General features: G+C 31.6%; 2 protein-coding genes across 5 annotated transcripts; both read right to left on the bottom strand.

Annotated features, from left to right (window-relative positions):
* Positions 1-12,099: 12,099 nt before the first annotated feature.
* On the bottom strand, positions 12,100-13,488 carry LOC18094471 (uncharacterized). 2 transcript variants are annotated; one of them, XM_024594684.2, is made up of 3 exons: positions 13,123-13,488; positions 12,757-13,025; positions 12,100-12,434 (listed from the first exon to the last, which is right to left on the bottom strand). In XM_024594684.2, the coding sequence occupies exons 1-3, from the start codon at positions 13,162-13,164 to the stop codon at positions 12,416-12,418; spliced, it is 330 nt and encodes a 109-aa protein (XP_024450452.1). In that variant the 5' UTR covers positions 13,165-13,488; the 3' UTR covers positions 12,100-12,415. The 2 variants fall into 2 exon arrangements, with proteins under 2 accessions (XP_024450452.1, XP_006368820.2); XM_006368758.3 differs by having other exon boundaries at positions 12,100-12,421; positions 13,123-13,483.
* A 6,935-nt stretch (positions 13,489-20,423) lies between these two features.
* On the bottom strand, positions 20,424-22,349 carry LOC7491483 (uncharacterized). Of its 3 annotated transcripts, XR_002983785.2 has the most exons (6): positions 22,153-22,349; positions 21,960-22,021; positions 21,616-21,659; positions 21,380-21,493; positions 20,979-21,184; positions 20,424-20,743 (listed from the first exon to the last, which is right to left on the bottom strand). XR_002983785.2 is itself a non-coding variant. In XM_002299366.4 (5 exons), the coding sequence occupies exons 2-5, from the start codon at positions 22,009-22,011 to the stop codon at positions 21,002-21,004; spliced, it is 393 nt and encodes a 130-aa protein (XP_002299402.1). In that variant the 5' UTR covers positions 22,012-22,021; positions 22,153-22,349; the 3' UTR covers positions 20,939-21,001. The 3 variants fall into 3 exon arrangements, 2 of the variants coding, with proteins under 2 accessions (XP_002299402.1, XP_052307598.1); XM_002299366.4 differs by lacking the exon at positions 20,424-20,743 and having other exon boundaries at positions 20,939-21,184; XM_052451638.1 differs by lacking the exons at positions 20,424-20,743; positions 22,153-22,349 and having other exon boundaries at positions 20,939-21,184; positions 21,616-22,146.
* Positions 22,350-24,160: the final 1,811 nt, after the last annotated feature.

The following is a 24,160-nucleotide window of genomic DNA, read 5'->3' on the forward strand; positions in this document are numbered from 1 at the left end:
TGCTTCGGATACAGCCATACCCGTTCATGAAATTTTATTTTATTGCAGGCTCCTTTTGTAAATTGTTAGTTGGCGTGTAATGATGCCGACAGCGAAGGGGTGCGGTCACCCACAAGCCTCACGCTCTGGGGTATCGCTCAAATGCGACAGCCCACCTCAAGACATCGCGCGATCACCCTGCGAGGTCGCACGATTTGCTTTTTCCATTCAAAAAAAGACAGTGCCCACTCCCCGCGGGCCCCGCACCATTGTGTGCTATAATAGAGAAGACCAAATCATGCCGCGCAATTCCAACAGTTTTGTTTTTTTCAGAGTTGACAAAAACTAAATGATACGACGAGAGGAAATTACTGTAGTTTCCCCCCCTCTCTCTCTCTCTCTCTGTATGTGTATATATATATATATATATATAGGAAATTACTGTAGTTTTTCACTCTGTGTGTGTGTGTGTGTATATAGAGGAAATTACTGTAGTTTTCCTCTGTGTGTGTCCATATATATATATATATATATATATATATATATATATATATATATATATATATATATATATTGAATTGGTATGGTGTTTTTTTATATATAGTTTTCTTTGTTATAATTTTTTTAAAAAATTATTTTTGTTGATTTTAATTTTTAATGTTGAGGTGGTTGTAAATTTAATTTTGTAATTTTTTCTTTTTATTTTATATTTCTATGAGGTTAGCGTGTTTTGTCGAAGTAATCCAGATTGTCTCAGTTTATGGATGTGATGTGTTTTTTTTATGATGTGAGGAAAACATTGTAGCTTTACTTACAAAACATTTTGGATTGCTATAGTGTTTCTCCACATGTTTTTTTTTGTTTTTTTGTTATGATTTTTTTTCAAAATATTTTTTGTCGATTTCATTTTTTTAATATTGAGATGATTGAGAATTTAGATTTATAATTTTTCTCTTTTTATTTTTTCTTTCTATGAGGTTAGCTTGGTTTGCAGGTTTGTCAAGGTAACTCAGGTTGCCTCAGTTTATGGATGTGGTATGCTTTTTTTTTAATCGAACTTGACTTTTTTATAGTTTATTTTTTCTCATATTGTTAAAAAAATATTTTTAGAGAAAAATTATTTTATTAAATTTTATGAAATAACAAAAATAAAAGGAAGTGGAAAACCATTATTCACCCACCACCCATTACACTATGGATTACAATATCAATCAACAGTATTTTGCTAACTTTTTTCTTTTTTTCTCTTTTTTAATTTTTGTTATGATTTTTTTTTCAAATATATTTTTGTTGATTTCATCTTTTAAAATTAAGATTGTTGATAATTTAGCTACGTAAGTTGCTTCTTTTTATTTTGTCTTTAAATAGGTTAGCATGGTTTATGGGTTTGCAAATGTAACCCAAGTCGCCCCATTTTACAAGTTTGGTGGGTTTTTTTTATAATTAAACTTGACTTTTTTTATAGTCTATTTTTTTCTCATATAGTTAGAAAAATAAATTTAGAGAAAAGTCAAGTTATTAAACTTTATAAAATAACAAAAATTAAAGGGTGTGAGGAAACCATTGTTCACCCACGTATATTGCATTGTGAATGACAATAGTGATTCACAGTGTTTTGCTTTTTTTTTTTATTATTATTATGTTTTTGAATTTTTGTTATGGTTTTTTTTTCAATTTTTTTTTTCGATTTCATCTTTTAATATTAGGATGGGTGAAAATTTGACTTCATAATTTGTTTCTTTTCATTTTACCATTTTATAAGGTTAACCCTGGTTGCCTTTGTTTGCGAGTTTGGTGAGGTGTCTTTTTTTTAATTAAATTTGACTTTTTTATCGTCTATTTTTTTTCTAATATAGTTAAAAAAAATAGATTCAGCAAAAAATTATGTTATTAAACTTTATAAAGTTCATGGACTTATTCACAAGTTTGCTTAGTTAACTTGGTTTGCGAGTTTGACAAGTTTAATTTTTTTTTAAAAAAATCATTATTAGATATTGGGTTTATTGAGAATTCAATTTTATAATTAGTTTCATTTCGCTTTTTATGAGATTATCGTGATCTAAAAAAATATTGTGGTATTTGTCGCACCCAACACCGCGACGACCTTAAAAATTCATCAATGAAAAAAACGGATTTATGGTGTCTTGTTCTTTGATGGGAAAAAGTCTTGTTTAAGGAGTCGCCAACTAGTATTATGGTCACTAGTAACCTTAACTGGTCAACAGAGATTCCATGGTACGGGACTGGTTATGTAAAATGAAAGATATTATCACCCTTTAAACATCCTACCTGTGGCATGTTGCATTGTTGGTTTTGTCTTAAATTGCTAAAAGTTTATTGGTAATATTCATGACTCTGACATCAATGAATATTTAACTACGGATATTTCCAATCCTGACATTGGTAAATATTACGTAGCTAGAAAACATTAATAATAAAATAAACTTAAATCAGTATTTTTTTTCCAGACTCTGGTGTCAATAAATAAATTAATAAAACAATTTATTTTTAATGCATGCATATTTATTTTATTTTACTTGTTTTTATTTATTTATTTATTATTTTTTGTTGGGTCCAGCTAAGTTCATGTAGGTTTGGCTAGATCCAGCCAGCCCGGTCCAAGCAAGTGACCTGGCTGGGCAAAGCAACACGTGTGTTAATTCACGCGTGTTGACTCGTGTTGCTACACTGTTTAAGTGAATTAAAACTCTCTTGAATAGTGTAATGTTAATTAAATGAAGCAAAGCGGAAGGAGAAAAAGTTGTTTACATGGTCTGCTGGAAGCGATGAAGACGATGGTGAAGCTCTTTCTGTGTGATCGGGTGACACTATCTGGGTACCCGTTTCCACCTTCCCTTCGTTCTTCTGGCTTTATTCTTTCTGTTTCTGATGGTTTGAAGTGGTGAAGCTGGAGACTAATGCCCAGGCTGATCAATACTTTCAGTTTCTCTGTTTTCTTTTGTTCACTTTGTTTGCGTTCTGGGGACAAAAGCAAAGCTGGGAACGCTGGCTTTTTGCTCTCTCCTCTTTTTTTTTTGTCTGTGTTTTCGGTCTTCCCGCTCTCGGTACCCCTGGTTTGTTCCCTTTTCTAGTTCTTCCCTCTGTTTTGTTCTCTGGTCTCTCTCTATCTACTCTCTGTCTATTCCCCTGTTTTTTTTCTTCGTCTCTGTTCTCTGTCTCTTTTTTTCGTTCTTCCCTGCCGTTTGTCCCCTTTCTCTGTGGCCTTCTCTGACTTTTATAAAGCCAGAGGATGGCATCTGTTCATGTGTTTGTGCCTCACGATCGTGAGGCACGAACGCCTCTGTTTCTTTGAGAAGAAACAGGGGAAACAATTTGCTATTCTGGTTCGTCCTTCTGTGTTCGTTTTCTCCCCCTTTCTCTCGGTTCCTTCTCTAGATTTTAGAGCCAGAGAATGCCATGCGCCTCCAGATAATGAGGCGACCATGCATGGACTTTAATTCAGGAGCAACGGTCGGCGACTCTTCGTGTACGTTTCAGGAGTGGCGTGGCATTTTTCCTCTAGCCTTACAGCCGAGTAAATGCCGTACTTTTTCAGTAACGTATTGCATCGTGGGTAGCTGAGGTGAATTGCCTCTTCTTCTTTCCCGCTGAAACGGCTTCCCTGGTGTAATGAAGAAGGTGATGAACAGTGTCCTTTGAAACGGTATCATTTTGAGATGTGAAATGGCCATTTTCAGTTTGTTCACTCAAGTTCTAAAATTTTGTGGTCAAGTCCTTGTGTAAATTGCAATTGGACCCCTGAATCTCAGCGCCATTTACAAATTGGTCCTTGGATTTTAATTTCATGCAACTTTAACCAGAATCAGCCCTATACTTTGATAATTTTTCAATTAAGCCCCTGATTTAATTAATTAAACCAATTCCAAGTCCAATTAAGTCTCAAAACTTATAAATTCTTCAATTAAGCTCGTGATTTGGGTACTAGAACTAATCAAAAGTTTAATTAAATCTCAAAACTTCCAATCATGATGCTTTTAACCTGAATTTTAATTCATTCTTCATTTATTTATTTTTATTTGTTTTTCATCATCATTTTTTCATTTTTTTTATTTTCAGTAAAAAATAATAATAATAATAATAATAATAATAATGAAAATAAAAAGGTAAAAAATTGGGTTATGACCGTATTGAATTGGTGTTTGATTTTACAATCATATATTTTTGTTACTATATAGTTAAATAAAAAATAGATTAAAAAAATTATAATCCCAATGGAGTCCATAACTCAGTTCACAAGTTTGGCATACTAGCCCGACTAACCCGATTCACATGTTTGACTAATTTACCCACCGATAGGATATGCTTTTTCTGTTTTTGGTATTTTAATTGTTTTTATTTTTTTATTTCATCATTTAATATTGAATTAGTTGATAAATGAACTGCATTATTAATTTTAATTGTTAGACAAAGAGTTGGTTTAGTATTTTTCACAATTAACCCACTTAGTCGTATTTAATAATACTATTAAAAAATTCTCTGCGCCTTTAATAATTTATATATATCTATATATATATTTTTAAAATGATTCGACCCACGGCGGAACGCGGGCCAATCTACTAGTATGTTTGTTAAAACAAGAAGTTAGTTTTCTGTCAAAAAAATTGTTATTTTTCACCCAAATTTTTTTAAAAAAGTTTGCTTATGATTATATAACAATTGAGGGACTAAATAAAAACTTTGATTGAAAAAGAAAATAGATAGCTTGCACTCGCTTCGCCGCTGGTTGGGCCATTTTTTTTGAAGCATGAAAAAAAATATTTAAGCACTATAAGTGTATTTTAAAAAAGTACAAAAATTAATGACTTGACATCATAGAAAAAAACTGAAAAAATAACGACTATTAATCCTCAAGAATCAAAATGATGAAAGATGAAATCAGAAAAAAAATACTGAACAAAAAAAGTAAAAGAAAATACCAGCACACTCAGATGATGAAATTGAAAAAAATCAAAATTATGGATCCAACGATAAAATAAATTAAAATTTGATAAAAGAGCAAAAAATAAAAACATTGAGGGCCAAAACTCAAATATCATCAAATATTGAATTGAAGGGTAAAATTAAAAATTGCTAAAGCCACAACTTCACAAAAAAAACCAAAACAAAAACAAAAATTATTCATAGCTTGACGCCATTGTAGGTGTTTGACAACTAAGGTAAAAAAATGTGGGTTCAAACTCATTAAGGTCCAAAAAAGGAGTTGTAATGTTTAACGTGTGAGGTTGGCGAACCATGGTGCTCTCTTGAAAGTGTTTAGGTCTAAAAATATGATTATAGGCATGAGTTTGCATAAGATATTGAAAAACATATGCAGATTTCACTAGATGAGGAGTATTACCTGTGGAAGTTATTGGTGTTGAGTCTATGAGAGAAAATTGATCATGTGAGCTTCGTGAGATATTTGGTAGTTATGGTAGATGCATGTTAGGAGAAAGAGTATTACCTGTGGAAGTTATTGGTGTTGAGTCTATGAGAGAAAATTGATCATGTGAGCTTCGTGAGATATTTGGTAGTTATGGTAGATGCATGTTAGGAGAAAGAGTAGTACTTACAATAACATTAGTGGACGGATGAGATAGTTGTGTTTGAGAAAAAAGAAAAATTAACTCATCAAATACAACATTTATAGAATTATAGATGTGTCTAAAAGATGAATATAAATATTTGTAGCTACTATGATGTTGGTTATATCCGAGGAAACTATAATTAGAACAACAATAATCCATTTTATATTTATTATAGAGTCGAAGACGTGGCCAATATATACAACCATATATTTCTAAACATTTATAATCGAAAAATTAATGGTATAATTGCTCAACAAGGGTTTGATGGTTGATTATAGGAGATGGTAATCAATTTATGAGGAAGGTAAATGTGGTAAAGACATCATCTCAAATTCTCAATATTTGTGAGGAATAAAAATGGTAGTTGATGATGTCCTAGAAAATCCAAGCAGCTTAGAAATAAAGCTTATTTGTTGGATAATCAATTAATCTCTTGATTCTAGCAATCTGATTCATTCTTCCTGGCCAATGTGGTTAGTAACTGGTGCCTAGTAAGCAAAGTGGTTGATGCTGGTACTTGTAAAAAGATCTCATTTAGTAGATTTAGAGACTTTTCGATGCTAAGTAAGAATATTTTTTTTTAGAGAAAATGCAATAATATTTTAGAGAAATAGACTCTGCAAATATGTATACTAAAAATCTTTTGAATGAAGAAATTATGAAATCCCTAATAAAGGATCCAATAGGTTTTTATAGCTCATGATTCTTACCTTTTAGTGGAGGGAAATACTAAAAAGTCATCTTTTTTCGATAACATTAAAACATCTCTTATATGTCAAAGAGGAAACTATATTTGACTTATCAGAGGAAAAATATCTCTGACTCATCAAAATCTTGTGATCCAATATGAAGCCTGATAAGATTGTCATAGCCACATATATTTGGGCTCAATGTCTGGCTGAGCTCTAGGGTGATGGGTTTAGTAGCTCGTTAGGTATATATATGCTTGAGCTCGACGCTTGCCTGAATCTAGAGATGCTAGGTATGATAGTTTGTCAGACCCATATATGCTTGGGCTCAGAGCTTGACCAAGCCCAAGAATGTTGAGCAATCACTTTGCCTTTGGTTTTTTATATTGAACAAGAATTTTAAGTAGACAAAACATGTATAACACATGCTGATCCATTAGTAGCAAACAAAGTAAGTTTGGTTTAAACCAAGTGATGACGTTTACGTTCCACTAAGTTATTTTGTTCATGAATATGAGGACGAGAAATGCAGTGAGAAATACCAAAATAATACGAGAGAGTATGCAATTTTATACATTTACACCTCTCTTGAGAGTACTTGGTATATAGTTTTCATTTGGTAAGCCTGTGAGGTTGTGGAGAACATTTTCTCCTAGGTGAACCAAACATCTTTAGAAATCTTATTTATCTTTATCCTTTTTTATCCTTGGTCATTGCATTTAAAGATGTCACACCCGAATATCGCGACGACCCGTTAAAAATAATTCTATGGAAAAAGAACAAAAATCTGACATCTTGTTCTTTTAAGGAAAATATCTTGTTTAAGGAGTCGTCACCTTGTATTATGGTCACTAGGAACCCTAACTGGTCAACAAAGATTCTATGGTACATGACTGATGACGCAAAAAGAAAGATGTTATATCATCTTTTAAGGATCCTCTGTGAGGCAAGTTGCATTGTTGATTTTGTCTAAAATTGCTAAGAATTTGTTCTCATTTTTCTTTTTTATTCTTCCTATTATATTCCTGACTCTGATGTCAGTGAATAATTCATATGAATATTTCCAACTCTGGTATTGGTAAATATTACACAAGCCTAAAAAAATAAAATATTACTGACTCTGATATCAGTGAATAATTTCACAAAAAATTGAATTTTAAAAAGAATTTTTCTATGCTATTTTATTTTTTATTACCCTTTATTATTTTTGCCCTTTTTAGACGGAAATAAAAGAAATGTTGCCCAATAAATTTTGCATTTAATAGTAATGATCCACAGATTGAGCACATAGTAGAAAAAATACAAAACACAAAGAAAAAAATAAAACAAAGTATGAGGGGCCCACAAATATTTCAAGAATTTTCTAATATTAAAAAGGAGCTTGTTTGACCAAATATCAAAATAAAAAAGAAATAAAGTATATGGAAAAGGTATAAGGGTGTTTTTAACAAAACACACCCTTAGCAAATATGGACTGGGCAGGCTGGATCTGAAGCTCGGACCCCACCCATATTTTCTTTTTATTATTATTTATTGGGCTGGATCTAGCCCAGCCATGCTGGCTGGGCTAGATCCAGCGGGTCAACCTGGTCACTGGCCTCAGCCAGTGACCCAACTGCAGGACGGAGCACGCGTAAAGCGTGCGTATACCAGGGAGGGGTTAATTAAAACGCAAAATGAACTGTCCATGTAAATTAAAATGAGAGCGGGGGAAGAAAGAAGACTTACCTGGTTTGCAAAGACTTTGCCCGAGACTGCAAGCGCTGGGCGAAGCTCCTGTCTTCAAGTTTTCTCCTATTCCTTGTTCTTTTTCTTGTTCTTTCTGTTTCAGCTTCTCCCGTTCTATCTCTCTCGTCTCTCTTCTCCCTTTTATATGGTCTTTCTTTCTCTTTTGTTATCTCCCCTGTTTCTCTCCACTGCCCACTCTCCTTTCCTTCTTCCTCCTTTTTGTGTTCTGTCCTCCGTGCCTTTTATAGGCATTCCCTCTTGCTGCTTATCCTTCCTTGATAAGGATAGAATTTTGAGACTTTGTGTTTTGGGCGAATTAGGACACCGACAGTCCCGCCATCGCTGGACTGTTGGTGATGGTTTCCTCGGCGTTGTTGGCGCATCGGGGCGGCGAAGGACACGGAGATGAACTGAGAAGCTGGTGATGGAAGTCGTGGGCATTGCAATGTGTCTGGTGGTCTGATCAGCGTGTGTTTTTTTCCTTTTTTTGCAGGGAGCTTTTACCTCTGTTTTTCAGAGGAGGAAGACAGTGAACAGAAATGAAAAACGGCGTCGTTTCTGGACTGGGGCAGCCGTTATTCAATCTAGTCCTCCATGCTTTAACGTTTCTTAATCGGAGCCTTGGACAGAATTGTATTAAACCCCTGTATTGTGGTGCCTTTTACAAACCAGTTCTTGGACTTTAATCTCTTGCAATTTGGACCTAAATCAGCCCTGAATTTTTAATATATCTTCAATTAAGCTCCTGATTTCATTAATTAAATTAATTCTAGGCTCAATTAGGTCCCCTATCAATTCTTCCGATTAAACTCCTGACATCATTAATTAAACCAGATCAAAGTTTAATTAAGTCCTCAAACTTGTTAATGTTTCAATTAAGCTCATAATTTCATTAATTAAACTAATTCAAAGCTTAATTAAGTCCCCAACCTTATCAAATCTTCCTTTTTCTACAACAATTGGCTCCCAAACTTATAATTCATTCTGATTAAATCCTCAAGACTTCCCATTTGTGTTGTTTTAGCCTAAAACTTAATATTCCTTCCTTCATTTCATTTGTTTTTGGTGAATTTATATTGTTAAAAATTGAATTATGACCAAAGACTTTGATGAGATTGTGTAGTGTTGATCTTGTTTTGAATTTGAAGATATTTTAGATGAAATGAACTTAGTCTTAATATAAAAAAGGAAATAGTTAGTAATAACTTATTCCTTTCACATTAATGAAATTAATTAGTAATCATTTTAAAAACTAAACATTTAACCTCTATATTTTAAAATTATTTTATTCTGAAATCATTTCATCAATTTCATATCATTTTTTAATTATTATTTTTAATTTCTCAAAGGGTGAAAGAAGAAAAGGAAATAGATAAGATGGAAGATTTTAACTAAACAAATGGTATTTTTTAAATAAAGGAAATCATCTCATCCTAGTGAGAGGGAACCTTTACGCACTTCGATTCATCACAAAATCATTTTATCTAAGATTTGATTATTTTTTCAAACCAAGAATTTGCTGCCAAAATCAATGTTTTTCCTTTTGTTCACAAAATGCCTGCTAAACGAAACAATAAAAATCATTATGCAAGAACCTTGGATACAAAGCCAATTTTATTAATAATTAAGGATATTATATGTTCGTGTTTGATTGAAAATATTTTGCTAGAAATAAAAATTTTCAACCAATCAAAATTTTTTCAACCATGTTGAAAATTTTGCTAGAAATAATCTTGAGTAATTAGTCATTGACACTCTGTTGAAGATTTTTCAACCATGTCGTTGAAAACAAAGTCCATCGTTGAGTTGTATGTGTAAACTATGTCAATTCTCAAGCAAATGACGAGGTTAAATGCACATGGGGTGAGATGACCCACTACTCCAAGGCTAAAACTATAAGTAACCACTTAAAAAGAGTCAAGTGGGGCACATGGACTTTTCTTCGACAATTCACATGTGGAGACTTTTTCATGTCAGCTAGCATCACCATGCAAGGCATTAGGTTTTGGCACCATATCAATGATGTTGACTAAGATTACATATTTAGAAAATCAAATGGCTAACTTGAAAACACTAATCGAGGGGCTTTTAACTTCATTTAAGGCAAAAGACCACAGGATAACAAAATTGACGGAATACTCGAGAGTATGTATGATGGAGGCCAACCTTCGATTACCAAAGTTTTTTAAAAAGATCGTATGGATGTTATTGAAGATTCCATAATTGGTGTACAAGGAACATGTGCGGTGTTACTAACGACATCTTCACCATAAATCAAATGAAAGGCCTCATCAAGGAGGCCATCATGGACTGATTAGATAATTCAGCTCAACCTTTGTATTCTTATATGAACATGTACATCTAAAAATATAACCTACTAAGGATGACTCTGAATTATCAACCATCAAAGTTCTAGCAATTCGATGACAAAAGAAATCCAATGCAATAAATGACTTACCTGGTGGAGACTTGCATCAATACTAGAACTGATGGTGATCTCATGGTAAAATAATTTATTTATTTCTTAAAGGGCAATGCTTTCAACTAATATACTAATTTGAAGTTTAGCTCAATCACTAGTTGGGTGCAATTAGAACGGGAGTTTCTTAATCATTTCTACATCACTCATCATGTGGTTAACATGATTGAACTCACTAGTACACGTCAATGGACATAGGATCTTGTCATTGACTACATTCATCAGTGAAAAAACCTTAGCCACAACTATAAAGACCACACTAAAACTTTTGTTTTGGATATATGTATTTAAGGGATATGTTGGGGACTATGCTATATTTTATAAGGCATTAAACCTTAGTTTTTTAAATAATTGGCTACTCGAGCACACGATATAGAGCTTAACATTGCTGCAGCCAGAAACTCGTTATTACCTATGCAAAAGTCTAAGAGAAACAAGCCTTAAGGTCATAAATTTAGAGATAACACTATAAGGGTTAAGGGGAAGAACACTCCAAAGGTTAAAGGAAAACAATCTTTAATAATTAACTCCACTGTTATAAAGATATCAACTAGTGTTAAAAGAAATGATTGTGCAAAACCGACTACTTCTTAAAATGATGAAAGGAAAAGGCCATCCTTAAAAGAGCGACATGAAAATGAGTACCCATTCCCTAGCTCGGACATATCTAGGATGCTAGATGATTTGCTCGAAGCAAATCTCATCGAACTGTTAGAGATGAAACATCCTGAAAAAGTAAACTAAATGGACAAGATTATAAAGCTATACGAGAATGGGGAATTCATTTTCGATGACAAAATACCAGCTTTTAACACCACGACTATGGTGCGTTTAGATTCGCATCAATCACTCCCTATAATAAGTTTTGGCTTATTTGAACCTTTAAAATGTAGGCAATTTGAAAATTATTCTAAGTACAATCACATCGCCTTTTAAAGATATCTAACCTATATGATTGTTTGCATGGTGAAAAAAAACTTGATAACATAATCATAATATAAAAGTGTACGTAACAAGATGCAAGTAAGAGTAAAATATAAACTTTATTGATAAATAAATAAGAATTATATTGTATCAAGTGTGCGTTGTTAATGTAAAATCATAAGCTAGTGTTACCAAAATTAAAAGCATTTCAAAATAAAAGAAACAACAAGAAAAAAAAGGGTCCAAAATATGAAAAATTGTTGGAATCTATGGTTTTTAATTATATCCTTCTAAATCCTTTTGTTTGGTCTTCGTTAACCCTTTTAATTCTTGACGAATGGTTGTGTCGACTTCACTTATCATAGGGAAAATAGATATTGTGTTGATCTTTGCCTAAATACTGGATGGTGCGACTTTTCTTTTAGAAAGTTCTTTCTTGCGCGTCTTCAAAGTCAAAGTTCTTCTATATTTCTTACCACCTCCATCCCATTTTTATAAGTACTTCTATAATTTTAGTTTCCCTATTTTATATTTTGAAAATCAAGGTTTTATAAATACTAAATTTATTATTGTTTCTTTTACTACCTTTTAAATATTCAATGATGCATGGAAGTTTATATAACTTAGGAGTAGAAAAAGAATAACATACTAAAGTCAACACTAATTAACAGACTAGTAATTTTTTTTTAGCAAAAAACCAATAAAAAAAAGAGAGAGGAAGTACTAACATATCATATCAATGAGGAGTGGCCTAGATTCATCCTTTCCTTACAATATTAGCTTACATCAATTGATCATAAATCAATTCATAATTTTATTGTATAAATGAAATAGTCCACATACAACTTGCATTATCGTACCAATATTAAGCAACAATGTTGTTCCTACAAGCAACTTATGTCCACAAACTTGGTGAACAATTCTTACTTATAAAAATAACATCTATTAAAAAGAATAATATATATAAAGCAACCTTTGAAAACCGTAATAGCAACTTATCCAATCATCATCCTCGACTAGAAAGCAAACTATTCCTGCAAACAACATCTAAAAGGTTATAAATTAATTTTTTGAAAAGAATAATATATATAAAGCAACCCTTTGAAAACCGTAATAGCCATTAATTTTTTGTTATGACGGTAATTATATTGTGTTAAATGATTATAGTGAGATGGTGATAAAATATTTAATGTATTAGTAAAAAAATGGTAGTTAAGTTGTATTGATATCAATGGTGATGATAGTAATTGCAATAAACGGAGAAAATATTTTAGTTGTTTTGCAATGATCGTAGAAAATATTTTCCTCCTGAATATTTTTAGCAAAACAAATAAACCCTTAGATGTGAGAAGGGGTTTCGAACACCAACCTGAGAGAGCAAGTAAGATCAGCAGCTTTACCGAAATCCTTCTCTTCTCTCGCTTTCAAGATCTTGAAGATGATATTGAGGCGAAATTGAACGTTGTCACTTGCAAGAGATATAAGTTCAGTCTCCTTTTTGAGCTGATCACATTCTGATTCAATCTCAACAAACCTTTCTCTCATTTCCTTTTGCCCTTGTCTGATACTTACTTGTTGCTTACTAATCTCTTCCATCTCTGCTTTCAGCCTCTTTATTTTTCTATTTACTCCTCTTTTCTGGGAAAAATGTGTTTTACCAAATAGATACATTTATCGTAAGAAAAAGAAAACATCAAGATGAATTTGAATTTCAAGAACATAGAAGTACCCATACCTCACGATTTTCGGAATGCTTTGTATACTTGCTTGACACCATTGATAATCCTCTCTTGGCCTTTTCAGCTAGTGCCCTCGATTGTTGGCTAGGACTAGTTCCCTCTTGTAAGGAGTGGCATTTTATAGACAGAGAAGATGCGCATGACCCCGCTAAGAAAGCACTGATATGTTGCTGTTAATTGACAAGTTCTAATTGGACAAAAGATCTTGAAGTGTTGATTAAGTATGGTAGTCTTCAGACCCAAGTTAGATGTTAAGAGCAAGATGATGATAGTTCTCACCGGTCCAAAATCAAGTTCTGCACAATTTGTCAATTTGACAGTTGGGAATCGCGCGACAGTCGACTCTTTTCTCAATACCAAGATTACGCGGTTTCACCGTTTCAAATAGTAACGTATTATAAATGTAGGCTATCCTTGTTCCCATCACTTGTAATATCCGATGCACACAAGTGTCGTAGATCCAGAAAAGAACATTAATCTTAATTAATTTATAAATTGATTTGAGAATATTTTTTATTATCAAATTAGAAAACACGCAAGTATAAACAGAGAAATTGACATGAAGGGAGAGACGAGACCCTTTTCCACAAATGGCAAGCAAAATTTCTATTTGATCTCTCAAGATTCAATTTCTTTCTTTTCCATCCCTATTCCTTTATGTTATTATATTTTAATTCTAAATTTCATTTTTATCACATTTTTGTCCCTAAAAGCTGAGTAAAGATAGAAAAAATAGTTGGAAAAATTAAAAAGAGAAAAAACTTTTAAGATGGTGGATTCTAAATCACCAATAACTTTAATTTTATGTTTATGGATTTATCTTGAAAAGAAAAATTTAAAAAAGATGGTTTTTACTTTCAATCAGAGTTTTTAAATCCAGCTCGATGGTTGACCCGGCTCAAGGCCATGGTTACGGGTTTTGCCATGATTGCCGGGTTTTGACCGGATCACCCGAGTCAACCCTATTTTTTTTAGAAATCAAAACTACATCATTTTGGTTAAAAAAATAAATAGTCAATAAATTAAAATCAAGTTTTTAACTTATTTTATTTTTTTTAAACCTGACCCGATTTTAATTCCTGATCAGTTATATTCAAGTCAATCCGCTAGGCGTTCCAAAACTATGTTTTAAATAATATGTAATAAAAAAAAAGGTACCTTTTGCCACTGCTTCGAAACAAGTTACTGTTGAAGTAATCACTGCAGCAAAGCAACAACTAGTGAAATGCATGTAAGAGACTGGCCAATGAGCTCACAAACGCTTTAGTTACTGAGTGCATGAGATGAACAATGACATCCAGCATCATGCGCAAAATTATTCCATTTGGTTAAGAAGAAATTCATACAGAAGCAAATATTGTCTTCAAAGAACGTGGACCAGAAAATGATTTCCCAGCATCATGGCTCTTGGGGAGAAACCGGCCCTGAACTTCTTCTCCATTGATTCCTCTCGTAATGTTCGATAACCAAGTACTGGAATTCACGTGAAAAAAAAGAAGAAAGGAATTAGCGGCAGCATCTTGCAATTGTTTGAAAAATGTCAATGGGAGCAAGCTGTTATATATAAAGCTTAAGGGTATTTCCACAGGATTAATGTTAAACTAAATAAGACATGGATGGCCGAAAAAACATATAAAGTTAGAAGATTGGGACTTGGGAATACAACAATATGTGAAAAATACGTCTTATGACAGTTAAAATATGATACAGTATAAACTTTGGAAAAGAAGCATATTTTAAGCCTTCCGGAAGCAACAATTACTGCAGGAGTTTTAACCAATTTCAAATTTGCATGTCATACCATAGAAAGCTCTGTCAGAGAAACTCAACAGAATAGTTACTTGATCTATATTTATCTTGTATTAGGCCATAACACTGTTGTAGCTTTTCCTCTGAAAACTGCAGGAGGTCTCCAGCAGTTTTCGCACAAGTTTCAAATGAAGTCCCCGGCTTCCCTCTCAAAACGCCTTGTATTTTCTTCACTGGCAATGATTCAAGCAATCCTTTAACAGATGAGGAGGGCACAACAGTTTGTTGTGCAGGCTTATTCATGCCACTTGCGAGTTCGGCCAGCATCTAAAAATTTTCATATAAACCGTTATCATATTGTTCCATTCATTCATCAATATAATGAATCTATCATACTCAATATACAACAAAGCAAAAGTAATAATAATAATTAAAAAAAACGCAGTTTCCAACCTTGTTATGAGCAATGCCAGCAGAACATGTAAATTGAGTCTCCTTTAAGACTTCCATCCTATATTCTGCAATAGATGAGGGCCCCGGAAGCTAGTAACTTGTCTTGGTGATTGAAATCACTCCTACGTAACCACTTGCTCACATTTTCTTGGGCATGATTTCCATTCTGAACTCAAAGTCAAATTAATAGAAGGTGGAAGCGCCTTCAAGCAAACACAGATTCAGTCATTCAGAAGTACAAAAGATTGAAGGCTAGAGTGCAGAATTGATGTGAAAATGGAATAGCAAAAATAGCATTTTTTAAGGTTTTTGAAGAAGATAAAGCCAACGGAAGATACTATGTTATAAATAATAAAATTTAAAATTTTATTTTAAAAGATTTTTTATTTTTTTATTAAAAAAATACCTTCTTTAAGTAATTAAATAAAAAAAATCTTATCCTAGTAAAAAAAAAATCTTTTTTTATGCAAGAAACATAACTTCCAATTATATGTTAAAAAAATAAAATATTCTTCTTGTATTTAATATTTTATATTGAAAAAAAAATTGATAAGAAAAATAAGATTAAAAAAATCTTATATTGGGAAAAAAATACCCTAGTAAAAAAACTATCTAAAAAAAAGAGAGAACTCGGAATTAACAAACAACAATTCTACCTCAAAAACATGAATTTAACTCAAATTAAAATCAGAATATAAGGAAATCTGGTTCACCTCCTTAATCATTTTCCTTATGTAATTGTCACTGCAAATACTTTTTAATGGATCCAAATCGCTGCCAAAATCTAAAACTCCTAGTTATAACTTATAACACGCCTTCAATCATGAACGAAGACCTTACCTGTATTTTTAGGATATGTTTTTAGGATATGTTTTCTAACCAATATTGCTTCAGTAAATACTAGTACTTTAGTAGTAGTTGAGATTCTAACTTCACCTTTTGTGGTGCATAGTGAGAAATCTAAAATGCTAAATGAATTGATCTTTAAAAAGTGACAACATAAAATGTTGATTTATATGTCAACCTCAAACTTGGTTAAGTTCTTATATGAAAAATATTAAAGTTATTAAATAATAAATTTAATTTCATTATTATAGTAGCTTTGGATATACGAGATTATAGTGATTTAGCGTATTAAAAAAATACATTTTGAATAGATTAAACTATACACAATGTGATGTGTATACTTCAATCAAGAATGCATAGACACTTTGAAAAGCTTTTAACAAAAAGTTCAAGGTTGAAGTTGTCGTAATGAAAAGGTTTATTGTCAATAAATTTCCAATTCTAAGGATGGCATCAAAGTTATCTGGTCAAATTTATTCATGTATACAATATTATTCATGTGAATATTACTGTTTGCATATGCAAAAAGTCAGTGCAATGAATAGATACAATATAGTAAATTTTGTCTAAAGAGGTTGAGTTTTTATCGAAACCGTTTGTAACCCCTTTAATCTTTTTTGAGAACTTACTTAGTAAAAGTATTATTCACATGATACTATTTTAATATACAATATAGTTCATAAGTGAAATGGTGATAATTGAACAAATCACAGTGAACAAAATAAGGCTCAGCAAAACAACCTAAGAAAAGAAATTATTGTTGGAGCCAATATCAATGAGATTGATTTCCTCACTAATGAATTTTAGAAATGAGTGTGTTTGATGTTTTTAAAGTCAACATGATTATACAATCCTTAACAGTGATGAGTTGATATTAGTGTTACAAGACATGTATGCCCCAAGAAAATGTTGTTTTCCACTAAAGTACTAGGTGTTAGAAAGGTCATACTGAATATAATATTCAGAAAGCCTTTCTCCCTCAACAATGTATTGCATTGCTAACATTAGAAAATTTATTGTCTGACTTATTATTAAGCAAAAATAGTTTTAAGATGATGTTTGAAAGTGATAAATGTATACTTTCTAAGAGTGATATGTTTATAGGGAAAAAAAATATCTTTGTGATGGTCTCTTTAAAACGAATATAATTACAATTATAATAATAATAAGATTGCTTCTTATTATTATTTGCTTGAGTCTTGTGATGTGTAGCATAACAAATCACTACCAGAAAATCGATAAATACAAACGGAAATACCGAGGGAATATTTCTGTCGGTAAATTTTCGAGGGATTTTACCGACGGAAATATTCCCTCGATATATACCGAGGGAATTACTGTGGAAAAAAAATTAAAACAAAGCAAAAAAAAAAATGATGACGTGTCATTTCTACCAACGGAATTACCGACAGAAATATTTTCGTCGATAATTCTGTTGGTAAATCCGTCGGTAAATTCGTTGATAAACTGTGAACATTGTTCATTATGTCAATTACAAAGGGAATCACCAACGGAAATTTCCGTCGGTATTTTCCAGAGAGCTCCAGAACTGTTCACTTTCCAATTGCACTGTTAATTATTGTTCTTTACAGAAAAAATCACCGACGGATTGAAAAGTCATCGGTGTTATTTGGTGGTTTTCTGAAAAAATTCAATTAATTTAAAATTTTCATTTAAATATTACAGACGGAATCACCGACGGATTGAAAAATCATCGGTAATTGTTGGCGGTTTCTGAAAATTTTTTACAAAATTGAAAATTTAAATTAAATATTACTGATGGAATTACCGACGGAATAATTAAAAAATATTAATATTCAATTATCCGTCGGTAAATCCATCGCTAACGCGCCCCAATAAAAAGTCTAGATCCCCTTATTTCACAAGAGACAGGCTCATTTCTTATAATTTTTCTTCTACTTCTTCTTCTTCTTCTTCTACTACTACTACTTCTTCTTCTTCTTGTTAACTATATGTAAAAAATATCACTATCTATTTCTTTCTCTTCTTTTCTCTCCTCATCTTCTTCTCTTTTCCTCCATGCTCGGGTATGTCTTCTTCTTCTTCTTTCTTCTTTCTTCTTTTATCCTCTTAGTTTTTTTTAATTAATATGCTTTATGAATTTTTTTTCTCTCCTTAGCTTCACTTACAACTACATTAAGGTAATATTTTTCTTTTTTCTTCTTTTTTCATGATTGTTTTCACTATATTTGTTTTTTATTCTATTTTTAATTGTTTTTGTTCTTAATAATTGTATAAATTTTGTTGTGAGATTTTTCTTTCATATGAGACTAATTTTTAGTTGATTTATTTATAGGGATTTTTAAATTTTTAGCAATTGCAACTTCATTTTTTTCATATGAATTTTTTTAGTTGAATTTATTTTTTTCATTTTATTTGTTTGTTGCAAATTTGTTTGAGTTGATTTTCTTTTTTTTTTTCCAAGCATTTTGAGTATATAATATACAATGTTGATTTATGTTAATTTAATTATTTTATAATTTTATAAAATGATTTTTTTTAAAATGTTTTTATATAATTACCGACGGAATTACTGACGGACTTTCCATCGGTAATTCCGTCGGTATATCACTCGGTAATTCCGTTGGTAATAAAAAAATTATTACCGACGCGTCTGTTCCGTTAGTAAATCCATCGGTGATTATATTACCAACGGATTTACTGATGGACAAAACATTACTGACGAACGATTCACCGACGGATCATTTCCGTCTGTGATTCCGTCGGTAATATGATTACCGATGGAATATGTTTCTTACACCGACGGAAAAATTCCGTCGGTAAAACTGTTAAATCTTGTAGTGGATTAGGTCATGTAAATTATAATTTTATGCAAATGTTAATAAACCATGAGTTATTATCAAGTTTGATTTTTTGAGAAAAATCATAAGTATGAAATTTATACAGAATTAAAATTCACAAAACCTTATTTTCATAAAATTGGAAAAATTAAAATTCATTAATTTAAAGTGGTTTAACAATTAAGTAGCTTCTTGTTTTTTTTTTTTTGGATAATCATCGAAAGTATATTGAAAAGGCCATGAAGCCAACAGCCAAAGTGAAATACAAGGATATGAAAAAAAGAAAAAAGAATAAAAATAGACTTAGGAAAAAAAGGGAAAAAAAATGATCTACTACATCAAACAACAAAGAGACTACCTAAGATTTCTTATTACACTATAATTTGATGCCATCAGAAGATCTTAAGAGGTCATTTCCTGTATAAATGAAGTTTGAATCCAGAGTATGCAACCAAATAGCAACCCGTGAAGGATGGTGGAAAAACGATCAAACAAGCTTATAGTTCCCTTCTCAAAAACAATTTTGTTTCTTAACAACCAAATACCCCAAGTAGTACTACTGGAAATTAATCTCCAAGCTGATCTTTAAAATTTATCTTGCACCATTTCGGGCCACTGCAGAAGCAGCGAGCAAGTGTTCTTGGTAAACAACAATACCCCCACCAAATACCCCAAGTACCTTCTTGTTTTAATTTAAGTTAGTTAATTTAAGAATGTTTGTCTTTAAGTTTATTGATTTAAACACTACAATCTTTCTTAGAATATCTTTTATTTAGCATATTTTTATAATAATATGCTATCAAACCATGTTAATTATTTTAAAATTATAATCTTATTACAATAAACTAAATATATATTTGCGCGGCTCCATTACCAATGGAAGAAACACTTTCGTTTGGTGGAATTTGTGGAGTCCTTGTTGACAAATATATATGGCATAGGGTTGTTTATGATTCCTGTATTATTTCTATTCAAGCCAAGTTGTATGAAGTGGTTAATGGGTTTGACTGAGGTTGGGCTACTGCCGGATCTGAAAGTCTTGTCCAAATATTTCAAGCAGTTTTGTGCGGTTCCGTGGTATAGCTGATTCTCTGTTATTTGGTGCCCATCCTCCATTGGCACCTTTTTCTGTGAAAATTAAGCACATGGGAGGCTATGAGGCTTGAAAGACCTAGGGTGGGACACGGCTTTATCTCATGGCTTGCGGACTTGCGGTGCTTCATGATGGATTGTCTTCAAGGCAAAGGCAACTCAAATGGGGAAAGTCATTGAGTGATGACAAGTGTTTCTTTGGCAACAGTTCTCAAGAATGCGGAGTTCACTTGTTCTTTTCTTGTCATATAACCCTATCACGAATAGTATTCTTCGTCTCTAAAATGAGCAAAGACAAAGGGGAGATTGGCAGATGGAGTTCCGGCGGGCAAAAGTTATATAGTTTGCAAAAGAAGTCCTTTAAGTATATAATTCTCAGATTGTGTAGGCTGAAAGAAATAGAAGAATACACAAAAATTATTTTAATAGCAGCCAGTCCATTGTTAATCGGATTTGCTCGGATGTCAGATGTGAAGTGTTATCCGTTCACTCTATGCAGTTGAAAGCTTGTACTGCTCTTGATGTTTGGGATATATGCCTGGGGCTTGCAACGGAGTTTCTTCAACTCCTTGATGGATTGAGGCTTTTGCAATAGCTTAGTTCTCAGCTTTGGCAGATTTTTTTCTTCCTTCTGTTTGATTAATGAATTTTTCATCTTTCCAAAAAAAAAAAAAAAAACCTATGAGTATGAAAATGTTGAAAACTGACACAAGCAAGTTTCCACCATTGTTAAACTCTACATGAAGCAGAAGAAATATGCATGATTAATTCCTGAATTATTGAGAGATTGTTAAATATATGTAGACGAACAGTGAAACGCATAGGACAGCTATTCAAAAAACTATAAGTATGAAGTCCAAAAGTTAAGGAGTTTTAGAATAGAACAGTACATCTGTCTACTGACATGAAATTATCATTTGAACATCATCTCGTACAAAATTTGAATTTTTCTGTCAAGCATCTTGCTGCGATATTTCAAAAGAGAGATGATGTCTACAGGATCTTTTGTTTCCGACATACAGACATCCCAAATGGGACCTCCTGGACATGAGATAGCAGATTCCTCTTTGAGCAGCTCGAGTTCATCAGATCCAAGCTGCAAATAATATATATATACACACACACACAAAAAACCAAACTCCAATCATTAATTAATTAGGTTTTAGACGCGTGCATGATGAATTCTTAATTTAAAATCACATCAAAAGGTAAAAATGCTAAAAAAAAATTGGATTACACTACTTTAAGGGAAAGGGTAAAACGATCGAACTAGGAGAGAGAGATGAACCACCAGTTGATTCAATAAGTTATTCATGAGATTTTCCTGGTTTTCCACTATGTTGCTCAGCTGTGCTGTTACTTTATCAAGATTCCTCAAGTCTTCCTTCAGCACTTCTTTCATTTTCTGCAAAACGAGAACGAAACAAAAATTAAAAAAAAAAACACAGCAATTGCTTTTAATTTTCTCCGGAGTTTCCATAATGAATTAAGTAAGAGAGAGGGGAGGGGGGGGGGGGTGTTCTTTACCTTAAAACCCTTAGCATGCTCCCCGTCACTTTTCCTCTTCTTTCCTAATAAGTACAAGGAGAAATTGAAATATGGAGTTAAAAGGAGGTGAACAATATTCATGAGATGGTAGATTATTCCCCAAACCTCTTGTAACAAGATCTATGCACGGCTTGATCCAGGAAAAACTATGAGAATTTCAGTATTAGTGAAGGAAAACCGGTCACTTTTTGAGAGCCAGCATGGTTTCCCACACTGATGTTGCAAATGAAACCTAGCTTATTACATCCAGGATCAACAAAACACGCATACACCAATGAAAAAATCATACAAGAAGCTATAAGCACTAATCAAACTTTACTTACTAATATTTATCTTGGGTTTTGAGGAGAGAGTTGGCAAACCATGACTATCCATTGAATATTATCTGCAGATCAAATAAGAGCAGTGGTTAGTATAATACGGCATAACCTTATATAGAAAGGTTTGATGCTATTAGTAAGGTTTATATAGAGAATTTTTAGGAATGATTCGAGGAGTAATCGCGCGACAACACACCGTGCAGCACGATTTGGGTAGCCTGGTCTGACTTGATCTCTCTATAACTTCCGTTTTCTCTTCTCACTCCAATTATTGAGCTACTAGAGGGAGAGAAATAGGAGATGTGAAGGAAGAGAGAGCAGCTGAAATTGGTGCCGGAGAGAATAATCAATACGTGAGACCAAAAAAAAAAAAGATGGCTATGGTTCTCGAGTTTTTTTATTTATCGGCTAATGAAGTTAGATGTTTATAAATTATTTATTGAATTTTATTATTATTATTTACTAATCAATAAAAAATAAAATAGTTAATATATATATATATATATATATATAAAGTATGTATTTGTATATTAAATGATAAATATTATTTGTATATATGTGTTTTATGTCAATATTAAAATATGTATATATCATATTATATTAAGAAAGTCTAAATATTTTACAAATATATTTATATAATATAAATATATATTTTGAGTTAGGTTCGGATGGATTTCAAGTCAGGTTTGATAATATTTATACCCTACCCATTATTCATCAAGTCCAAAAAATATCAATTTATTTGAGTCGAGTCAATATATATTGAGTTCGGATTAAATTATTATCTCTAAATACTTGTTTACTTGGATGAATGAGTGAGCTTTTTTACTATTATTAAAATATATATATATATATATAATAATAATAATTAAAACGAGAAATAAAAATTACTGATGTTTTAAAACAAACTGGATTTAATGATAAAAGAAAATTATAACCAAAATGTGCATTTATGATGAACTTGCTCTTTTATTATTCTCAATTATGTTAGATTTTAACTTTTTATTGGTATAAATATTTTACTTGACATGTGAGTGGTTTAATAATTTACTTTACTATTAAATAAAAAATAACTTAGTAAATCATTATTTAATTATATTATCTTCTAGAAATTAATTATTATTTTTTTGATGGTTACATATATTTTTTAACGTGATTTTGATGACTAGAGAAATTCGCATTTGAAGTTAATTCAATAAAACTAACGCTCATTATAAACTAGTGAGAATAATGGTTTTTATTTATTTTTTTAAAAAAAAAATACAAGTTTGATGGCAATATATGTAGAAGGTGAAATAAGTTTTCTGTATTTTATTCTAACAAATAGAGTATATAAATATTCACTCTATCTTATATACAACTTTCAAACACAACTTCATCTCATGTTTCATCTCATTTTTTTTAATTTTATCTTAGTTGTATTCATCATAACAAGAATATCTTTTAATATTTTTAGTTTTATAAAATACCAAAAACTTCCTAAGGTTATTTTCAAATAATTAATAGAAAATTAGTTTTAAACTTTTATACGCAAACAGAAATGTATTTAAATAAAAGTTAGTTTATCCACACCAAAGAATGAAGTGAAAGAAATATAGCATTGTCTTTACTTTCATTCGATAAATTAAATATGATTAAGGAGAATTCAGTTTCTTAATTATATCGAATTTTCTTTTATATAGTTTTTAGATTATAAAGATTATTTATTTTATTTTTCATATAGAATTTCTTTATGGTAAAGTGATCTAGTGGTCTTTCACAGATATCATGAACTTTTGTATCTAAAAACATTTAATGTAATTATTAAATGGAAGATAGTAAATTTAACCATAACCACGAATGATTAAGTGAGAATAACAAAGTAATGAGCATTAGAATATGTGCAATCAAGTTAATTACCAAAAATTCTGCAATGTCTATTGGCCGCCGAGTTGCATAAGACAACTTGGTTTCAACTTTTAACCCCATTCTTCATGGTTTCACAAAGCTATTTCATCCAATTTCTAAAACTTTTTATTCATGTTTACAACCATGACCAGCAAATATGTGTCTACCATTAAAAAAAATAAGAAAAAAAACTGTTCATGAAAGAGTGAAAACGTGCGTTTTGGTTGTTGTGCAATAATTTACATGGTCAAAATAAATAATGAATATTAATTTTTAATCAATAAAACATGGGTGGAATGAAAATAAAAAAACAATTA

The sequence above is a fragment of the Populus trichocarpa genome, chromosome 1, assembly GCF_000002775.5.
Source record: "Populus trichocarpa isolate Nisqually-1 chromosome 1, P.trichocarpa_v4.1, whole genome shotgun sequence".
Lineage (NCBI taxonomy): Eukaryota > Viridiplantae > Streptophyta > Magnoliopsida > Malpighiales > Salicaceae > Populus > Populus trichocarpa.

Coding starts and splice junctions, on each gene's coding strand:
- LOC18094471 (XM_006368758.3), bottom strand. CDS start 13,164: ATGGTGTCAAGCAAGTATACAAAGCATTCCGAAAATCGTGAG. Junction 13,026..13,122: donor AGCATTCCGAAAATCGTGAG/GTATGGGTACTT, acceptor CATTTTTCCCAG/AAAAGAGGAGTAAATAGAAA. Junction 12,422..12,756: donor GATCTTACTTGCTCTCTCAG/GTTGGTGTTCGA, acceptor TGTTGTTTGCAG/GAATAGTTTGCTTTCTAGTC.
- LOC7491483 (XM_052451638.1), bottom strand. CDS start 21,717: ATGAATATTGTTCACCTCCTTTTAACTCCATATTTCAATTTCTCCTTG. Junction 21,494..21,615: donor AGCATGCTAAGGGTTTTAAG/GTAAAGAACACC, acceptor CTCGTTTTGCAG/AAAATGAAAGAAGTGCTGAA. Junction 21,185..21,379: donor ATAACTTATTGAATCAACTG/GTGGTTCATCTC, acceptor TATTATTTGCAG/CTTGGATCTGATGAACTCGA.